The sequence below is a fragment of the Ornithodoros turicata genome, chromosome 9, assembly GCF_037126465.1.
Source record: "Ornithodoros turicata isolate Travis chromosome 9, ASM3712646v1, whole genome shotgun sequence".
Lineage (NCBI taxonomy): Eukaryota > Metazoa > Arthropoda > Arachnida > Ixodida > Argasidae > Ornithodoros > Ornithodoros turicata.
The window spans coordinates 23,328,615-23,348,172 of NC_088209.1; the positions used below are offsets into that span (position 1 = coordinate 23,328,615).

At 44.3% G+C, this 19,558-nt stretch overlaps 1 protein-coding gene and 1 long non-coding RNA gene across 2 annotated transcripts; one reads left to right on the forward strand and one right to left on the reverse strand.

Moving 5' to 3' along the window:
• Positions 1-569: 569 nt before the first annotated feature.
• On the forward strand, positions 570-14,415 carry LOC135368393 (F-box/LRR-repeat protein 6-like). The gene is made up of 11 exons (XM_064601612.1): positions 570-967; positions 3,374-3,586; positions 4,740-5,174; positions 6,141-6,336; positions 8,450-8,584; positions 8,658-8,792; positions 8,888-9,049; positions 9,450-9,541; positions 10,843-11,005; positions 11,080-11,231; positions 12,400-14,415. The coding sequence occupies exons 2-11, from the start codon at positions 3,399-3,401 to the stop codon at positions 12,557-12,559; spliced, it is 1,818 nt and encodes a 605-aa protein (XP_064457682.1). The 5' UTR covers positions 570-967; positions 3,374-3,398; the 3' UTR covers positions 12,560-14,415.
• LOC135368402 (uncharacterized) lies at positions 2,463-5,849 on the reverse strand. Its single transcript, XR_010414771.1, has 3 exons — positions 5,828-5,849; positions 2,549-2,604; positions 2,463-2,484 (listed from the first exon to the last, which is right to left on the reverse strand). It is a non-coding gene; the product is annotated as an uncharacterized LOC135368402 (long non-coding RNA).
• Positions 14,416-19,558: the final 5,143 nt, after the last annotated feature.

Below are 19,558 nucleotides of genomic sequence, written 5' to 3' on the forward strand. Positions count from 1 at the left end.
GTCCCTTCCCCCATACAAGTGAGGGTCTGTCTGGATCCGCCCTTAGGGAAGCACATAGCTACCCATTCAAGCGGACAGTGTGTTAACGAAAGCAGCCGTGACAGTTCACCCATGCATATTCTTGAAGCACCTCTGACTTTCCCCAATTCTGATGTCCACCGGCCCCTGCCTCTTTGTGTTTCTTTGACGCCAAGTGCTGGTTTCAATTTTCCTGCTCCTTTTACCACAGATGATATTCTGGGCACGTTGTGTTTTTTTTTCTTTTTTTTAAGCTAATTGCTATCTTGAGCTGCTTCTGTGTCGACCGACGAAAGCGAACGGGGAAGGCGGGGAAACTTCGTCGCTTCGTCCGGCGCGCGCGCGCGGTTTATTTTCGCACATGTTGCCAGACAGAAAGAGTTTGTGTCTCAGTCATGCGTCTGTTTCCAGGGGGGCTCAACTGGCTCAATCAGAACCTCTTGTGGGAGCTAAACTTTGTGCTTGTTCGTCTCATAGTTCCACGGTGTACACGAGATATCGAATTCGGGTGTGCGTGTATTCCCGTGTAATGCGCGCTAACATCACTTCCGTACCACAAAACCGCTAGGAGCGTTGCTTGTTTTGGCTGCTCGACTGCTTGTATGATGGATGTTCGCCTTGCAGCGGAAAGCAGCAAATCCTGTGTGGACCGAAACAACGAGTGACCACGCCTTTTGGGGAACATCGCTTCGTTGTGCAATCGCTTTGTTACACATGTGTTGAACATGAATTGCCATTAACTGCATGCTCCTTGCGTTAAACGTCTTCGAAGAGCCAGACGAAAACGGCAGCCATCGCGCTGTCCTACAACTAGCTTCACGGCCATCTGACGCCGTAGTTCGCTTCGACAGCGATCACGGTTTCACGCACACGGCTTTCTACGAGTCACCTTCCCGAAGCACACGCTTACCTGTGGTTTGCAGGGCCGCCGTATGTTTTGTCTCGAAGTGTAAGTGTCTTTGAACTTTATCGATCCGCGATTTCAAATTGCAAGATCATCCTATATGTCAAAAGTGCTTCACACTTCAATATATGCACTTGCTTTTCTTGCTGCACGCTGTCGAAAGCATTTCCTGGTGATAGTCTATGTGTAGAGAGCGTTCTTTGCTTCTGCTTGCAATGTCTGGCTTTTGGATGCAGTTTTTGTCTGTTTTCGCGGTAAGCGCGGCAAGCTGAGCACAGATGATCGCTGGCTGTTGTCGAGAACGCATTGACCTCAAATTGCGGGCGTTCGCAGAGAAAGCGTATCCAGCTCGCGATAACAAAACTGCGCGAGCATAAACAGTTTGATTTTGTTTTTCATCGTGCTTTTGCATTTAGTTACGTCTTGGGAAAGCAGAAACGAACAGGGACGGTGCTGCGATTCCGACTAATGAAATGTAATTAAGTTTTTTTCCCTTCTTTTTTTTTTCGAGACTGTGACTACAACCGCATTTTAAAACCCATTTGTTGACTTTCTCCTAACTCCTCTCATACTATGGTTCGTCATTTAAATGTGCAAACAGGAAACAGAAGAGAGAACAGAAGATTTATCTAGACTTCGTGTCTAATGATTCAGTGCCTGAAACCTATTTGTCACAAAAAGAAAAAAAAAAGGGAAAAAAAGCTGAAGGCAAAGAAAGTGAAACTTCATTTGACATACAGCACAGAGGTTCCCATATATGTAGCCAAAAATAATTTTGCGTGGTGCACTGACCACTAGTGACAGGTGCGATGCGTAAATATTTATGGTGAGCAGAACTAAAGAATGCCTGGACTGAGACTGCAAAACAGTTACAGAAACTTAGTGAATGCCTTGAAAATGCTGCAGTAAAACAGTGAAACGCACAGAGGGAGTGCTGCTCATGTCTACGGCGAACCTTGGCCTTCAAAAGCAACGTCTCAAAGTGATTGTCTATATGAAAGGTTATGATAATTAATCTTGTCTCTGGTGAACAATTAAAAATGGTGGACTTTGTTAAAACGATTCAAGATTTAAAATGAACTTGAATCCCAAATTGCATCCAAAGTAATTGCAAAAGTTGCTCCAAGTAATTAAGTTGCAGTTATAAGAGCATAATTGAAAGGAATCTTGGAAGCCATTAGTTATAGTAAGGAGACAATTAACTACAAGCTTGTCATTAATTACATTACTGGAACATGGGCAACGTGAACATCATTCCAGTTCCTACTGGAATGTACAGTCCTCCATTAAAACGTGTGCTCAATCTTTTGTACAATAGCCATTATGTCCTTTGGTTAGGACAAAACAGCACTTAAGAGCAGATGATGCTGCACAGCAAAATACACTTGTAGTGAGAGAAGTCCCTTTATTTATTTATTTATTTAATTACTTATTTATAATCGCACACACTGCCACTGGTGCACATAACCACAACCATACTGTAAAAGTGGTTAATTTTGCAGTCCGAATAATTCGCGTGGAAGCGTAAGTCGTGGGGTCGGGAAGATCGGGGATTCATCACACTGCCGACAATAAACAATGAGAATTAGCTGGCCTCTACTTGCTGGCTGGCTTATAAAGGCTTACCGTGAACTCCACTCCCTTAACAATGACATACGTGCTGGTTTTGTGAAAGCGGGTATCTGCAATGCAGAGTGATACACTATGCGAATAAAGTACTGACGTTGAAGTGGCATTTTAATGCTAGACATGTCTGACAAGAACACATTTGTGAGAATAAAGGTAGTCAAGTAAGTCAGTTTGTCTTTGTGAAGCTCGTGTCGTCGCGAATTCCAGTGCCCATACTTTTTCATCCCCGCTACCCATATTTCGCGAAACCTTAATTTCGCGAAAAAAAGTTCATTCGCAAAATTCGAGAAAATTGATTCCTCGCAACAATTTCTACTTTTTACAGTATGCGAAAATAAATGTCTAGAGACAAGATATTCCTCTCCAGTCAACATGTCGGAATTCAGAAACGGGCCACACAGTCAATTACAATTCCTTCAATTACAATTACTTACAATTCCTTCAATTGCCTCAATTACAATTCCTTTCGTCTCGTACATTAAAGGTACAGTGATATTCGTTTCGGTTGATTTCGCAACTCTAGTGTCATTTTATTCCTTGCGGACGTGTCATTTTATTCCTCCGATTTAATATTTAAGCACTTTTCGGACGAAATAATTGGCCAAGTAGATTGTCGCCCAATGCCGAACATAGTAGTAACGGTTTCATAGATGGGTCTCTGGATGCAACCGTTATCGTTGCAAATTAGTAAAGGCAGTGGGTTACTTCTGATAGTTTAGAAAATTGGTGTGTTTTGCACATATTGCATTCCTTGTTCATAAAGAATTGTTCAGGATGGCTTTGGGCATCATTCTTTTAAGCAGTCAAAAAAATTTATTTCAGGTGATGCCATGACTCCTGAAGCACCATGAACACTGACATCAACGAAAATGTGGATAGAAATGAGCTCACTCGTGAACAGTCTGTGAAAAAAGAACAACATGGGAAGCGGAAGCGACCACCAATGCTGTTCTTTGCTGCATCCAGTGGCGACCAGCAAGTCTGGCCCTCGGATGACTCGGAGGACTCCGACTACAAGCCTGCTGGGGAGCCAAAGTGAGGATTACTGTTGAACGGTTTGGCAGAGGGTAGAACACGGTTCAAATGCGGGTATTTGACCACTTGTAGCGTGTAATGTTTCTGTAATTTCTGGTTTGATATGCTGCTGCAATTTACCAGTGATTCCGATAATGCAAGCGTAATTCCATGTAATTGATGAGAGCCTGCATCGTTGCTCCAGTGATAAATGTTGCTTCAACATTGTTGGTTCAGTTCCCCATGAGGTAACCTTCAGAAACATACTGTTGTGTCTTTTGGGACTGAGAGATAAGATGCTACCCAAAAGTGTGTGAGGTCAAAGGCGAGGATAAATAAAGTCGTGCACCTGAAAGTAGTTTCCGGTCCCAATATGGAGGTTATGGCTATACCATCGTGCTTGTCAAAGCCTCTTGCTTCATTAAAACTCGATGCCACATGCAGGCAGAACAGTGCACTTGGTCCTTGTTCCCTTTGGCTGAACAGTGTTACAGTATGGATTGTGGGAGGGCAGCAGGTCCAAAGAAGGCCTCTGTCGTGTATACCGTAATTTTATTAGCCGCGATTTTTGTTTTCTCACGGGCGCTCTGCGGCTTATCCACCGGTGCGGCTGATCTGATGACTTTTTTTCTGGTATTTTCCCCGTACGCCGGGTTTAACGAAAGGGCCGACAGTGTCTCTGGAACAGCACTGCCCTGCCGATGCACGAACAGTGCGTAACAGGGACGGGTCCACACTCGAGTAGATTGATCCTCCTGGTGCATTCCCCCAAGCAGCGTTAACGAAAGTGGTGACACTGATTCGCGTCTCCTGGAAGACCACTGACCCATCAATCGACGAAAAACGCCCAACAAGGGCACAATCCGATCTTGGTAGAACTCTAGAACTGACTTCCTTTGTTGTACATTATGCTGATCCCGGAGTATGGACCATAGGGTTTATGGCCTTCACAACGGTCTCCTTTGTCGCACAAATCAGTCGTCTCGTATTGCCCGCGGCCTGTCTGCGAGTGCGGCTTATCTGCCAGAAAATTTTCGAAACGTTCCTAAACACGCGTCCTGCGGATTATCTGCGGTGCGGCTTATACGCGTGAAATTACGGTAGTTAAAGTCCTAAAGCACCTGAACATGGCAACAACAACAAAAAAAAGAAGGAAACATTGTTATCACTACAGGGGTGCAAACAGAACGCCAAAAAGTCCCCAGACGATTGAGCTCCCAGCGCCTTCCACTGCCGATGACTGCAAGCAGCAGGAGGTGAAGAGTGAAGCAAAATCCACACCTCCTGATGACATCCTTCCCATTAATGGCATCTCTGACTACGTTACCAAGAAGCACAGCAGCAAGCGGTCGAGCAAGTTGATAGGAGCAGAGGGCAAAGCACCAAAGAAACACAGGAAAAGTCATTACAAGGGAGCCCTGGTCGAAGGTTCCAACAGCCTCAAGCTGGTCATCACAAAGAAGAAAAGAAAGAAGAAAGGAGAAGACGTAGTCAAACCAGAAGCAACACCTTCGGACGGGCTCTGGGACTCGAAGATCCCCACCCATATTCTGAGAAGGATCTTTGAGTTTGTGGTGCACATGGAAGGCGCAGTACCTTTCCTGTTCCGGTAAGTGCTCCAAATTAACTCTCAGAGGGACACTAAAGGACCAACGACAAGTTAATTTCAAAGTACCGTGAAGAATTATGGTGGGGCTCGGGCGAAAAAAAACACTGTCAGGAGGAGTATAAGTTAAAAATACGAGTCCTGGGATACATATATTCGCACAAGCATTAGTGCAGTGTGCGGGTCCTGGTGTGCAAGAGAGCTTTCATTCCTGCGGGTCAGAAAAGCTGGCTGCCAAGTCTATGCTTCCAGTCTAGTCTTCCACTCAGTAGCTTTCTTTTTTCGTTGTTTCTTTTTGTAATCGTATTTGGGTGCCACTTTGCTGCTGCGTTTGGCATCAGTCAACCGGTCCCCTTGCTCCCTCGCCGTAGCAGACGGTTTTCGGCAGCCAATAAAAGTGCTTGATGATTTGATGTCAGAACCTGTCAGAAGGGGCTGGGGCAGGTCGCCACTGCTGTGGGCACTCTTAATTGTAAACTAGTTTTCTGAGGATATGGTCGCTTCCGAGAGGAAGAATTTCGAGTGACAGTTCCTAAAGGTAGTATGTGTATGTCACGTGGTAAAAAAAACATATGCCTCAGCTGCCTTCCGTGCTCCTTTAAAGGCTGTTCTCATTTCGTAGTGGTTGTTACAAATGAAAATTTCCATTCACTTACGAAGTTACGATCAAAATCGTACCAAACTCTTTCTTGTCTTGGTACCGCTCCACGACCGTCACTACATTCTGCGCATCGGGGTGTTGTCCTGACGGTTGTGTGTGCCCTCTGTGGAATAACGAAACAGTGCGACCTGTAAAGGGAAGTTCTGTCGGTCATTGGCAGCCGCTGGAGAAAACAGTAGAGCTAAGCAAAATAATATTGCTTGCATAGTGATAATTGAAACTCCCGTTTTCATCTGAGAACAAGTTGTTTTTGCATTATAATCTCCCTTTAAAGTGCATTGCATTCCAAACGTGCTCACATTTTCCAGCATGGCTAAGGTTTGTCCACTGTGGCAAGCGGTGGTGGAAACGGAGCGATGTCTCTGGGACCATGTGGATCTGTCCTGGACGACAATTCAGAGATCTGAACCTCGTCTGGTTCGCTTGTGCCAAGACAGGCTTAATCACACTAAGGACCTCAACCTTTCTGGCTGGGGAAACAGCCTTACATGTCGAGGAATCCAGGTGTGTGCTCAGTGTTCCATACAAACGCAAGCAGCACAACATCTTTGCCCAAATAATGGCCCAACATTGGTCCAGTACTGGCTTGTACTGGCAATATTGGTCCTTGGTCCAGTACTGGGAATATTGACAGCACTTGGCCCAATATTGGCCTGGATCGGCTGGATATTGACAGTATTGCCAATATCCAGCCAATATTGGGCTAAGGTGTTGTGTTGCTTGGGAATGTCCCATTGCTGCTGAGATGGCTTCTGCTTAGGGTATGAAGTTTTGTATTTCATCCTTTTGGGTTAAATAAGGTTAGTGAATTCTCTGTATGCACAATCAGTTATACTGTGCAGAAACATAAGGGAAGCATGAGAAGTGGTGTATGAAAATGTGAACAATGAGAGCTGTGGTATATGTACTCTTAAAAAGCTGAAACCTGTAGCAGAGTGTAGAACAGCACAGTAGTTTATCATTTAATCAAGACCCATTGCGAACAGGTGTTCCTGGTTCAGTGTGAAATAGAGGAACCTACAGTGAAAGCTATCATAATCATTGTACAATTTGAATGAATCAGCTGTACTTTTTCATACCTGATATTTGCAAAAACCTTTGAGGATTGCTGTCACAGGTTATACCTTTGCTTATTTTCGTAACTTCTGGAGGTTCGAACAAAAATGAAGAAGGTCACTAGACTTCATTCATTAGGTTGCAGCAGTACATGCACTAAATAGGAAACCACGTACAGTTGTGACTATGTGCTAGTCTCTGTGATGTTCGAAACCTCATCATGGGCTGTAACAGGCCGGGGAGGGAGGGGAGACTCACGCTCACTGCATCTTATGAATGTTATTGTACCACGACACTCACTTCACATGTTCAGCAACATGGGTCCAAAGTTCAGTGACCTTTGAAAAAAGCATACCTGTGTTCTCGCTTCAAGTGCCACTACGTACTAAATCTGGTCTCCTTGGAACCCGGCCGAATTTATGTTGTTGCAATCTATGTTCTTATTCTCCCAAACTATTGTTTCTGTATATGTCACGGAAGTATTATAAGATCAATGGACCATTTTCCTCGGAGCACAGCACATGCGCTGCTCTCGTTCTGACTGGAAACAGCCGGAACCATTACTACTTTTTTCCATACAATTTTTCCATTCCCGGGGTTCTTCTGTCAATGAGTGAGGCTACGCTTCCCGGGTTTTGGCACCAAAAATGTAACGAGAGGACCCAGGTACGATAATGAACAGCTTTAATTCAGAATGGCTGCACTACGCTCAACAAGCGTAAAAATATTCTTCCTCCTCTTCTTCAAATCAATGTTGCGCAGCTCACTGATCTGGCATGGAATGGCACAGGGGGCTCCAGGGTCATCTTGCATACATCAAACGGACACTCAAACTTCGCACAGACAGAAGAAACCGGGCTCGAAACCTAAGATGGATACTCAAAAAGTGAACACAAGCAGGACGCTGGAATGAAAGACACGAAAACGAAACTGTGTCGCTTTCTCACGTGCATTTGTTTTCAGCCAGGAGCAGACGACATTCGAGAGGGCGCCACATCTCAGGAAAATGGTCCATTTCTATATTCCACAAGGAGGAGAGCACAAAACACAGCAAACGACACGGACAAGCTCAACACGAACTTGAGCTTGTCCATGATGTCGTCTGCTGTGTTTTTTGTGCTCTCCCCCTTTTGGAATATGTACCCATACCAACACGCCCATCTGTCAACTCTTAATTTCTAGTTTCGAAACGCATGATGTCGTGGGGTGCCTTATCTCGCGACACATCTGGCAACATTGCTTTTCGAAGGTAAATTTCCGTCTGTTGAGGCTGGTTGTTTTGCAACTTGCGGTGAAGGACGGAGACAGACGCCAGACTTCCCAACGACGTTACCTACTCTTCGAGAGTCCGAAACTATCACGTTTTTTTTTTTTTTTTTTTTTTCAGAAAATTCCTGAAAGGTCATAGTGTTCATTGATGACATTTATGTTCTGCGTGCTGAGCCCTGGAGCGATGTTGATTTATAATATGAAATCCAATAAAGAGCAGTTTTTGAAGTCCGTGGTGACACTTTAAGTGATTTAGCAATTTTTAATCATACAACTTTCCTGTTCCTCGTAGGCTATAGCTACGCACTGCCCGAAGCTCTCTGCGATCAACTTATCTCATTGCACCAAGGTGTTCTCAGATTCAATTCAGATCCTAGTTGAGAAGTGCCCCAACCTGAAGAGCATTGACCTCTCCGCTGTCTCTAGAGTAAGTATTCCTTTTGCAGCATTCTTGTCTTTTGCAAGTAGCCGCAACAAATTTTGCGCGTTAATATTTGCAGACCCCCAGCATGACAAGTCCCGTCTGTCTGTCTTCCATGAAGACCCTGGTTTCTAAATGTGGTGACCAGCTTACACACCTCATGATGGCTGAGAATAAAGTTTCTGGAATGAACAGTATTTTAACACTTATTGCAGTGAGTGTAATATCGACCTACACATTGTCGCTTGTCCATTTCCAATGGACTTTGTTATACTGATCATTAACTCCCATTTTCTTTTCATTTAATAGGAGAACTGCCCAAACTTGATTAACCTTGATCTGTCTAATGTGATGAGCACCACAGGTTTGCTGTTCCCGATAGAAAAGTTCCAAAAGGGTTGCCCGAAGCTACGTGTTCTGCTGCTAGCCAACAGTTATGTCGCCATGGCACCCGCATCTGTTGTTGACCAGGTACGAAGAAACTGTACATAGTGTTTTCGAAACTGAAAATTTCTGCCAGCTGCTTGGTATTTTGTAAGATTTACTGATAGGGGGACGATGGTCCTTTCGTAAGAGCTTTTGGAAATTTTTCTCTGTTACAGAGGTCCACAAAGTTTTGGGCATAAAATTTACTTTGGTGTCTTTTAACTTAATTAGATTAAATTAATCAATTACTATTAATTAATTTAACCTATGTGCCGAAACATTGCACACATACATTGTTTGAAAGACATACATTCTATGCCAAAATTTACTTGATCTCATTCTCCTTAAATAATTAAATTGCCATGGTCGACGGCACTGAATTTCGCAGAATGAACTTCAGAGCCCCGTATACAATATATATATATGCGATATGATTGTTTGGCAGGTGCAGTCACCAGGTTTCCCCGACTTGGAAGAACTGAGTATTGCAGTCAAAGGGATGTCAATGAGAACTATTGGCGACAATGACCTGGAAAGGTAGGACTTTCAGTTTGCGATCTGACATGTTTTGCAATCTGACACTTGCACTATGAATGCGATAAAAGGTGTTTTGCTGACAAGCGTAAGGCATGTCACCATTAGGGTACAGAACTTCATTTAAAAGTGCATGCTCTTTTTTTCCTTATTTCGTCCTTGTAATGCTGCTTGTTGAAGTAACATGACACCTTTTAGGTGTTGTCAGCGGTAGATGTTCATAAGTAGAGCCTTAAGTTTTAGGGTTTAACCCGATTCTTCCCCGACTTTGCACCTTTGCACCACACTTTGCACCACACTTTGCACCACACTTTGCACCACACTTTGCACCACACTTTGCACCACACTTTGCACCACACTTTGCACCACACTTTGGACCACACTTGACATTGAAGGTTGCTCTTAGGATGAAACCTGGTTTTTACCCAGCAAATTGCCTGCACTGAGACATCTGTAGGAATGCACACTAACTTGTTTGGCAGCAAACGCAGTTACATCACCATTTGTACCAAACCCGTTTGAGTAACTGAGCCCGATTTCTCCCTGAATTTAGCATTACTGGAAGTTTTTTCACCCAAATTTGCATGAATTTAGAGCACATGTTTATTTACGCACATTTTATTCCGACTCTATTTACTCCCCGAATTTAGAAGAAAATATTTCCAGAAAACTTCAGGCTCTATACATAAGTGCTTAGATGTACACCACCATGATTTTGGCATTAGCAACATTGTGGTTTGGCAATCTTGTTAAGTCGACTGTGGGCGTAGCATACAGAATGAAAGCAGTTTACATTTTTTCAGTTAACAGGATAAGGTGTGAAGAGATGATTCACCTCAACAGTAACTAAGAACGAGTTCTCAGTCTTAGTAATAGGATTTGCAAGTATCAGTCACATTTCAGCATTAAAAGTTACATTTTTGTTCAGAGCAAAATAAGCAAACCTGAAACATATTATTGGAGAAATGCATACATTGGATGCATTGCCCTGCACGGCCATTGTGCATGTGGTGACTATCATAAACACCTTCTACTTCTGTCTGACCCCTTACTGACCCCTTTTGTCTTCCAGCTTCTTACTCAATTACGTTCACATTCAAAACCATTACACTGACATTAAAAGTCGTTCGAAGGGGCACACTTGCTGCTCATTGACAGTTTTGAACAGCTTTGGAATGCTTTGCATGCTGGCTTTGCACAAAAATTTGTGTCATACACCTTGCAGTTATGGCACGTTCTCTCGATTGCTGCCTAAATAAGTAATAGTCTAAGCCGTCTTCTTATGTATTGTGTTCTGGTTTTAGACTGCTGAAGACATCCCACAAGCTCAGACTTTTAGATGCCAGGGGTTGTCCCAATATTTCGGTTTCTGGGCTCGTGTGTATTCCTGCATGGGATATCCAGCACCTGTATCTTTCTAACTGTGCTGCTGCTAGAACCAGTGATGTAGAGTTGGTCCTCAGGAAGGTGAGACTGTGGTTTCTAGTATGATGTGATCAAAGGAAGAGTATTTTGTAAAAAAAAAAAAAACTGTCTCGTAGTGGGCACATAGCCTGCATGTATTGGACCTTTCATGGGCTGTCAACGAGGATGCCACCAACCAAGCTATCATGGCACTGGCCACCGCTGAGAACGGCACTCCCATAGAGGTGGTGGAACTCTGTGGGTCAGCCATCAGCTTTGAGACTATCAAGTACGTCTTCCTAGTGCTTTAGTTGTGCTGTGCATGAAACTTGCATTCTACCAATTGCAAAAGGCTGTCAGCCTTTGGGGCATATACTTACGATGATGGGGTTAAAGGGGGGGGGGGGGGGGGGTCTGTCAAAGCTTACCTTTCCTGAGAAGGATGGTGTAGTGTATTGACAGACAACTACTCCAGAGCGAAAAGTCTATCACTATCCACAAAACAACCAAATAAATTTCGCACAGCGCTGTGGCACCCGCTTAAAGCACAAAAAACACGTTGAGCAGTGCACGTTTTGCACAAACTGTTTGAAGGATTCTTTCTTCCCTCTATCTATAAACGACTGGAACCACTTACCTCAACTATACAAACAGGTTGAGGTATGAAAGATGAAAGTCACTGAAAAGGTTAGCCAGCTGTCGGACTCAAACCCACATCTTCTGGATTGCCGGTCCAGGGCTCTACCAATGGAGCTAAGCTAACACGCCTTCTCAGCGACTTCCAGGGTGCCTCATCTGAAGGGACAAACCAGTCACTCTCTCTCACTCATCCTCCTTTCACTCTTACATTTTTGCTCTCTCATACACACATTCATACGACGGGATCGACACAGGCGACAACTGTGGAACATGAAAGAACTGACGTTCTGAGGCTGGAACAACATAGAAGGGACAAATACATACAAAGCCTCAATTTGCCTAAGAAATTAACGATGAAAGATGAAAGCCACTGAAAAGGTTAGCCAGCTGTAGGACTCGAACCTACATCTTCTGGATTGCCGGTCCAGGGCTCTACCAATTTTTCTACCAATCTTTCATCGTTAACTACCCGGGAGATAATTGAGGCGCACAAGATAAAGAGACTAGGGCAGGCGTGCGTAAGTGTTCCATCTATTGCATTATCCGATAAGGAAGTAGCGTATCTTGACACGTGGTGTAGGAATAACCGGTAGGGTCGAGGTTGCATAAATGCGGGGGTGATTTCCTCAACTAAATGTGTTGGAAGTTAGCGCCCGCGTTGTGTGTGTTCTTTCTCTGTGCCTCGTCTGTTAGCGCTAAGCATCTCTTTGATCATGTACCAACCAGTCCAGATATCTTTGTTATTGACCTGTAGGAGTCCACAGCTCATTGCATCCCACAGCAGATAAGTTCTGAATTAATTTTCTGCTTTCCATTAGAGTCCTGCTCAGCAACTGCCCCACCCTGAAAAAGTTGAACCTACAATCTTGTCGAAGTTTGCCTCGAGGAATGAAGCGAGTCTACGAAGGTGAGGAGCTGCAACGGTTCCGCGAGGAAGTAAAAGAAGGCCGTTTTGGGGACGACAGCTCTTTTCAGTGAGTCGTCGCATACTGTTGCTGGAGACATTTTCATCATATCCCCACCCACTGCACGTATCTTAAGTTTTTATTTGTTTACTTGTGGGCGGTACATGTTCAGAAGAACACAAAGCGCATTGTCAGCACATGTAGGGTATGACTGGATGTGGTGTAGGCATGCACCATAATCATGGAAAAAGGCATGTGCAATGGTCCTACAGTGTCTCAGGGGCATAAGCTCTGTGACGTAGTGGTTTTGAAGGAGTGATTTCCTGATGGACTCTGGCTCTTGTTTGGAATCATATTCACTTCTCTTACATTAGCCACGATTGAATTGATGGATGCAATAACCAGGTGCATAAAGACGCTGTAAGCTGAGACGGTTTTGCTTAAACCTTGGCACGTAGTTATGTTGCAGCATATTATGTGGTCATCTTGTTCCAAACGAATGCTGGTTTATGTGCAGGATAGAAAGCAACTCGCTACCACCCTTTGTCATTGTGTAATAACTTTTGTGCATGCAAGAGACAAGATATTCTGGTAACAGTAACATTATTTATGTAAGAGTTGTTGGATATCCTTGATTTTTCTTTTCTGCTTGACATATCCTGAGTAGAGCACTGCACGGGCCTAATTTTTTGAGGCCCTTGCCAGGCCCAGGCCCGGCTACCACGGCCCGTACCCGGCCTGTACCCGACTGTTCCCATGCTCAGGCCCGGTCCCAGCCCGCCTCTGCTCTATGTGTTTTCGAGGCCCTGAGGCGTATTTAGATTTACTAAAGAGCACAGCGCAGCGAGGAAAAGGACGCAGCTAATTGGTGGAGAGCGAGGAGGTACACTCGAACGGAACGGCTGTGTTTCTCTGCCGGCAAGCCGCTCTGTGCTTGGTGCTTGGGAAGGCAGCGCGCAGCGGCGTGTGGGCGATGCGTATGTACCTTGCGGTTCATGAAAGACTCACCCCCGCTCTATTGCGCGCGCACCGGTGTTAGTTCCCCTTTCTCGAACTCTCACGCGAACGAAAATATGTCAGAACACCTAACCTGACTGACCCTCGGGCCGGACTCTCAGTGCGCCCGCTACACCAATCGTCCCCAAATGTGTGTGAGTGCACGTGTGAAATCCAGACCCATTAGACGAAATAAGCATGATCACATATAAGAAGGTGATAGTTCTCAGATGAGAATACCATGATATCCCATACCCAATGGAAAAAAAAAAAACGCAAAGCTCGGCCCGGCTCGTGCTTTCGGGTAAGCCCGTGCCCGTGCAGTGCTCTAATCCAGAGTCCTTCTGAGGTACTGTATGGGCCACCTATTGGTAGGGCCTTGTGTTTTAGGGTTACAAATTTGTACCTCCCGATTTACGCAATTGTCACGTGGGATAAAACCCGGAATACCCTGAAAACGAACTTGCCAAAGTGCAAATCCAGACACTGATACAGCACTGGAGAACGCTAAGCACAGCACATTTGGCACAGACATTTGGCATCTCTTGCTCATCTGAAATGCAAGAAGCGCTTAAAAAAGGAAAACAAATAGCACACCCAAAAATTTGCTTTTTCACCAGATATCGCCCGATCTTGCCCGATATCGCTCCCCCCCCCATCTCGATTTTGCGAAAAAATATAAAACCAGAAAACGCAAGGTTCTACTTATCGGGCCACTGTGTTCTTGGCTGATGTTCATGGTGCTGATGGCAGTCCTAAAGATATGCTTTGTTCATTTCATTACTACAGGAGACTTAATGTCGCATGATAAGTACAAAGTGTTTCACTTACATTACATCTCTTCATTACCATTCAGTTTAACAGTGACGTCTCAGCTCCTCTGTACGTTTCAATGCAAAGGTGGGGACACTATAAAGCCAGTGACCTAATGTAGTGCAAAGTCTTTTGTCAACTGTACTTTTGAGCAATGTTCTGCGAGTGAAATTTCCAACAAGAAGAAACAAGTTGCACTGGCATTCTGAATGAAATTTCCGAGAGAACGTTAAGATCCCTCGTTACGAACCATTCTGTCGGTCCAAGGTGCTACGAACACAATGTACACGCAAGGGGACACGAAAGGCCATTGTTCTTGATCGTAACAGAACGAATCATCACCGAAAATAGTACCCACTGTGTCTTGTGATAGCGTAGCTAAATGGGACAGAACGTGCCTCTGTTGGGATGGCACCATTTGCGAAAAAAAAGAAGAAGAAAGGGTGGAGCTGGCACTCACTGTTCACATTTTAACAAAGGGTAACACATGGAGGTGAGTGCGGGTAAAAGATTGACGGTATCCGACGGTATCCGCGCACTATCCGTGACCGCATCCGCGCGGATCAGCTTTCACTGCGTTTGTAGGAAAAAATCTCCATGATGAAAGAATTATGTTACAGACATTTTAACTTTTCATCGTACAAAATTTCTCAAGGACGGTATGTCACCCAGAGTTGTCCAATCGTGCAGCTAATAGGCGGATAATACCAGTTAAAGGCACAGCAGTGCAAGGGATGGCACACTAGAGCACTGCACGGGCCACATTCTTATGCCCAGCCCAAACCCAGCCCAAAGCCGGCCCGAACCCGGCCCAAGCCTGAGATATTTCTAGGCTACCCGGCCCAGTGTAGCGGGCTGGAAAAGTCGACTAACTGACAGTGCGGTAGCAGGGGCTTGAGCCCGATCAAGGACCGGCAATGCAAGGTAATCCCAAGCCCGTGATGTCTAACCCGAGCCCGTGCAGTGCCCTATGGCACACTTCGCCACCAGTTTGGTTTCACTGTGAGCTCTTGTAATTGTAACCGTAATTATGACTCCACATAGGAGACGTCCGCAGTGACACCAATGCATATTTGCGCAAAAGATGTAGATACCCGTGCGCCTCTGCGTTGGGCACGGTCTTCTCCTCGCGGATTTCAAGACGCTTAATTTCGATCCTCAATCCAGGATGTCGCACGGATAGCCGCGCAGTTCCGCGGGTGTAATCGCACCGACTCGCACCTCTAATTGTAGTGCCTGGACAAATTTTTTACGTGTTGGTACGACCCTATTCCCGCAATCACACATTGAAACATAACCATGGCCTTGTTTGGTGCCCCTATATTACATAAGACAGATTTTGAAGTCAACATAATTATATAGACCTACGGAGCAAACAGGCGCGCATAATGGAGTAGTAAGCAAGATCTCCGTGGAGTTTGATGGAGGACGTGACGCAAGTCAAGTTCCGTTGTCTTGTAGTCCCCTTTCCCTCTATCATTCTACGAGTTCGGGGAAAATTATTTTCTTGGGGTTGTCTATGACTGCAAGTATCCATGAAAGACTACATCAAATTACATCATGTGCAGTTCCTTATGTGCTCTCTGGATCCTGCATCCATTTATTATTTATGTGTGTTTTTTATTTTATGTATTTGGCAATATTCTTTATAGTTACATGCACAAGTGCATTAAGATAAAGATGGGAAGGACAAATGAAAGGTACCCTACCCAGTGTGTTTATTTTGTACATGGGCAGTACACAGGGTGCATGGAACAAAGTACAGGGGTCCTGCAGGTATTCAAGTCTGCATGAAAAAGTTTTCGACATCACTAGTTGCAACTTTAACGTGATTGCAATAACTATCCCCACCCGAACGCTTTGCAACACAGTGATTCTGGGTAAACCACTGTGGAGTGTGGTGCACAGAAGAGTTACAGTTGTAGCTCCAGAGGACAGTTGTTGAACAGAATTTGACATTTAAATGTGCTGCTTAAGTAGTGTTCCTTGCATTTTCAGTTTGCTTTTCTGCTCTAATGTGCATGTTGAAGAACACTAGTTACTCAAGTTATCCATCAGTGAAAACATTTTATTTTGTGTCCGAGTGCAGCAAGCATTTTCCTAATTTGAATTGTACCTGTGTAAGCAGACAAACAAGTGTGCAATGTACAGGTGAAGCACAGTAATCTCTGTATGCGATGCCCATTCTGAGGTTGTCACGGAAGGTGCGATGTGCATTGAAAACTATTTATGATGCACAGAGAGAATATTTCATGCATGTTAAAATGAAATTGCGGTGTGCAAGGCTGTTCAAGGTGTTCAACGTGCAAGGCTTCTTGCTCGTAAAGCTATGTGCAATACACTTTTAACAGGGTCGTGCTTATTCACAGGGTTTAGTTTTAGTAAGTTTCCTTTACCCAATTAAACAGCCGAAGTTAAAGTTGCATGCCGTAGTAGAGAATTTCTTAGAAGTTGTACAGTTAAACCTCGATATAACGAAGTCGATAAAATCCGCAATTTACTTCGTTAAACTGAAATTTTGTTACATGGAATATGTCCACCTAGCATGCAGAAACTTAGCTCTAGACGGGAGTAGACACTTATACCATATTTATTGTCTGTTGAAGTAGTCCGTGAGCTTCATTTGTACTTTATCTTCAACTACCCTCAGTGTCATGAGCACATCGCGGGCGCTCAGAACCACGCACGCATCTTCCAAGGCGTGAGCTGCTGCTTCTTTTTGATAAGGGGTGAGAGTGTCTTCCGTCTTACCTAGATGGCGCTGCTGCACATTGAGAATTTCATTATACTGAAGTTCGTTACATCGAGGTTTAACTGTATTACAAATACAGGGTGTGTGCAGAAAAACGTGACCCGCATTTTTACATGTAACTCGTTGTCTACTTAGCCGAGGAACTTCCGGTGGCGCACGATGGCGCATTTATGCGTGCGAAATCTGTAGAAAAATTGTGGAAGCCATACCCAGCTTTAAAAATAAACGGAACAACGAAAACGTCGGCTTCCGTGCATCAGAATAGGGCAACATGGTGGACAACAGGGTGTATGTGAAAGGGCAACATGGTGCACGTAGGAGAGTTATGTTCAAGTACCGCTAGGGGAGCTATCGGTGCATAAATCGAAACGATGTCCCACATGGATGCTCATCGGCAGTACCCCTAGCGGTGCCTGCACATAACTCTCATGAGACCGAAATGCACTACCATGCACTGTCATGACCGCCCTATTCTAATGCATGGAAGCCCATGTTTTCGCGCTCTGTTTATTTTTTTACTCTGAGTATGGCTTCCAGGATTTTTTTGTAGCTTTCGCACGCATAAATACGTCGTCGTGCGCCACCGGAAGTTCCTCAGCTAAGTAGACAACGAGTTACATGTAAAAATGCGGGTCATGTTTTTCTGCACACACCCTGTATATGTGGTACGATTATTTTCTATGCCAGTGGGTCTTGAACGTACGATGCGGCTACAGTGATGCCACTGTGCAGTGGAACAATCCACTGTAACTAATGGACACAGGACCACAATAAATGATGACATATAGAGACAGAAACTGCCTGCGTTTTAGCAATGCAGCACTTTATTGTAGCAACATTTTGTTGGCACAGCATTTCGGAACGGTGTCAGCGACGGTTTTGTTGATATAATGCCTGCCTTGTGTGGAGCCAATGTGATCTTGGCTACAGCATGACTGTACAAACAAACAGTGCTATGCCACCCAGGGTCTTGCCACTTGGTAATTATTGCCTCGTACGGTGAAATTCGGAGCTTGGTCTTTGAAAACCAGGTACGTAGATTACTAAGCTGTTTTCAGCATAAATAGGGGGTGAAAACTGCATAAAACTTCTCCAACTTGTAGTAAAACTGTAGGAGCCATTTAAACACACAGAGATGGTCAGTGGGACAGAGTGAAGACAGGGGTCATTTATACGTGTGTCTGTGTTTGCTCTCTATATGTTACATATTACAAATAGTGACCACAACTTTTTCTATAATGTCATCAACAGCAACCTGCATTTCAATGTGAACTGGCAGTGCTTATGGAATCATCGTGGCAATCCTATACGTACACCAGATTTTGTTCAACACAATACCGTTGAGTATGAGCACATGAGGAACCTGCCTTTGGTCACAATATTTTGCAATAGGACAGTGTAAATACAGACATTCATGTAAACTTGTATCACACATCAAAATTGCAAGAGGCTCCAAGGGCATTTTTATTCCTTCCATTGTGTTCTGGCATTTCACCTGCTTGTGGGTTCACCTATTAATAACTGTGAGACAGAAGGTAAGAGCTATCACCGGCATGAGATTGGCACCCCAGCTTTCTTGTAACCTTCATTCCTTCCATAGATGAACCATACAATAAGCAGTACCTGCTTCCTGTGTCACATCCGGTACAGGTCCCAGTGATGCATTCCTGCAATTTGGTCCAAAACAGGACACGAGATGCTCATTGCAGTTTGCCGTGGTCCAACTGTAGGAGGAGTGAAGGTCTCTGTGTGACATCAGCCTTGTGACAGTGATTGCAGTTAGCTTCTGTCTCAATGTGTCTATTAAATGTTTGTACAGTCTACACGTGTTTGCAGCATCTGTACATTTCTACACATTACTATATCGCACGAGAACAGGTGCAAGCTGCCGAAGGTAAGAATTTGTGAAGTGCTGAGGCTGTTAAGTGCACTTCTCTTCACGTTTTATGGATTTGGCTTTCAGTTCATCCTGCAGCACTTATTGTCAGCGTAACTAAGGCATACATTACGGCACATCAATTTTGTCAGTAGCATGAAAGGGGCCCTACAATGCTGCCACTGTACATAGTTTACTGAAAACATCTTGTTCTGGTCTCATGGGAGTCTGATGTCTGTACTATGCTTAAAGGTAGCAGTCACATATTATCTGTTACATGTGTGCTTTCTTGTTCATAAAGATTCAGAAATAATAAATATATGTGCATTTCTTAAGTATAATGATTGCGCCATTGCTGCGTTAATCTTTCCATGTAACAATGCGGGAGATTAAATATGGAAAAAGGTGACTTCTTCAATTGATACACTTAAATTGAATTTATGTGATACCTCTGCATTGCTTCGTGAACTGTGCTGCAATGGATGTACTACACGTTTCTAGAGAACACTGTGCAGTAAATGAAAAGCCAGAAATACCGTTTTCTTGTAGCATTCCAAGTGATTAATAAGGGACACATGGTGCTGTTCCCTTCCAGAACATTCCAATGCATAATTTTATCTTCTGTCTCTCTTCTA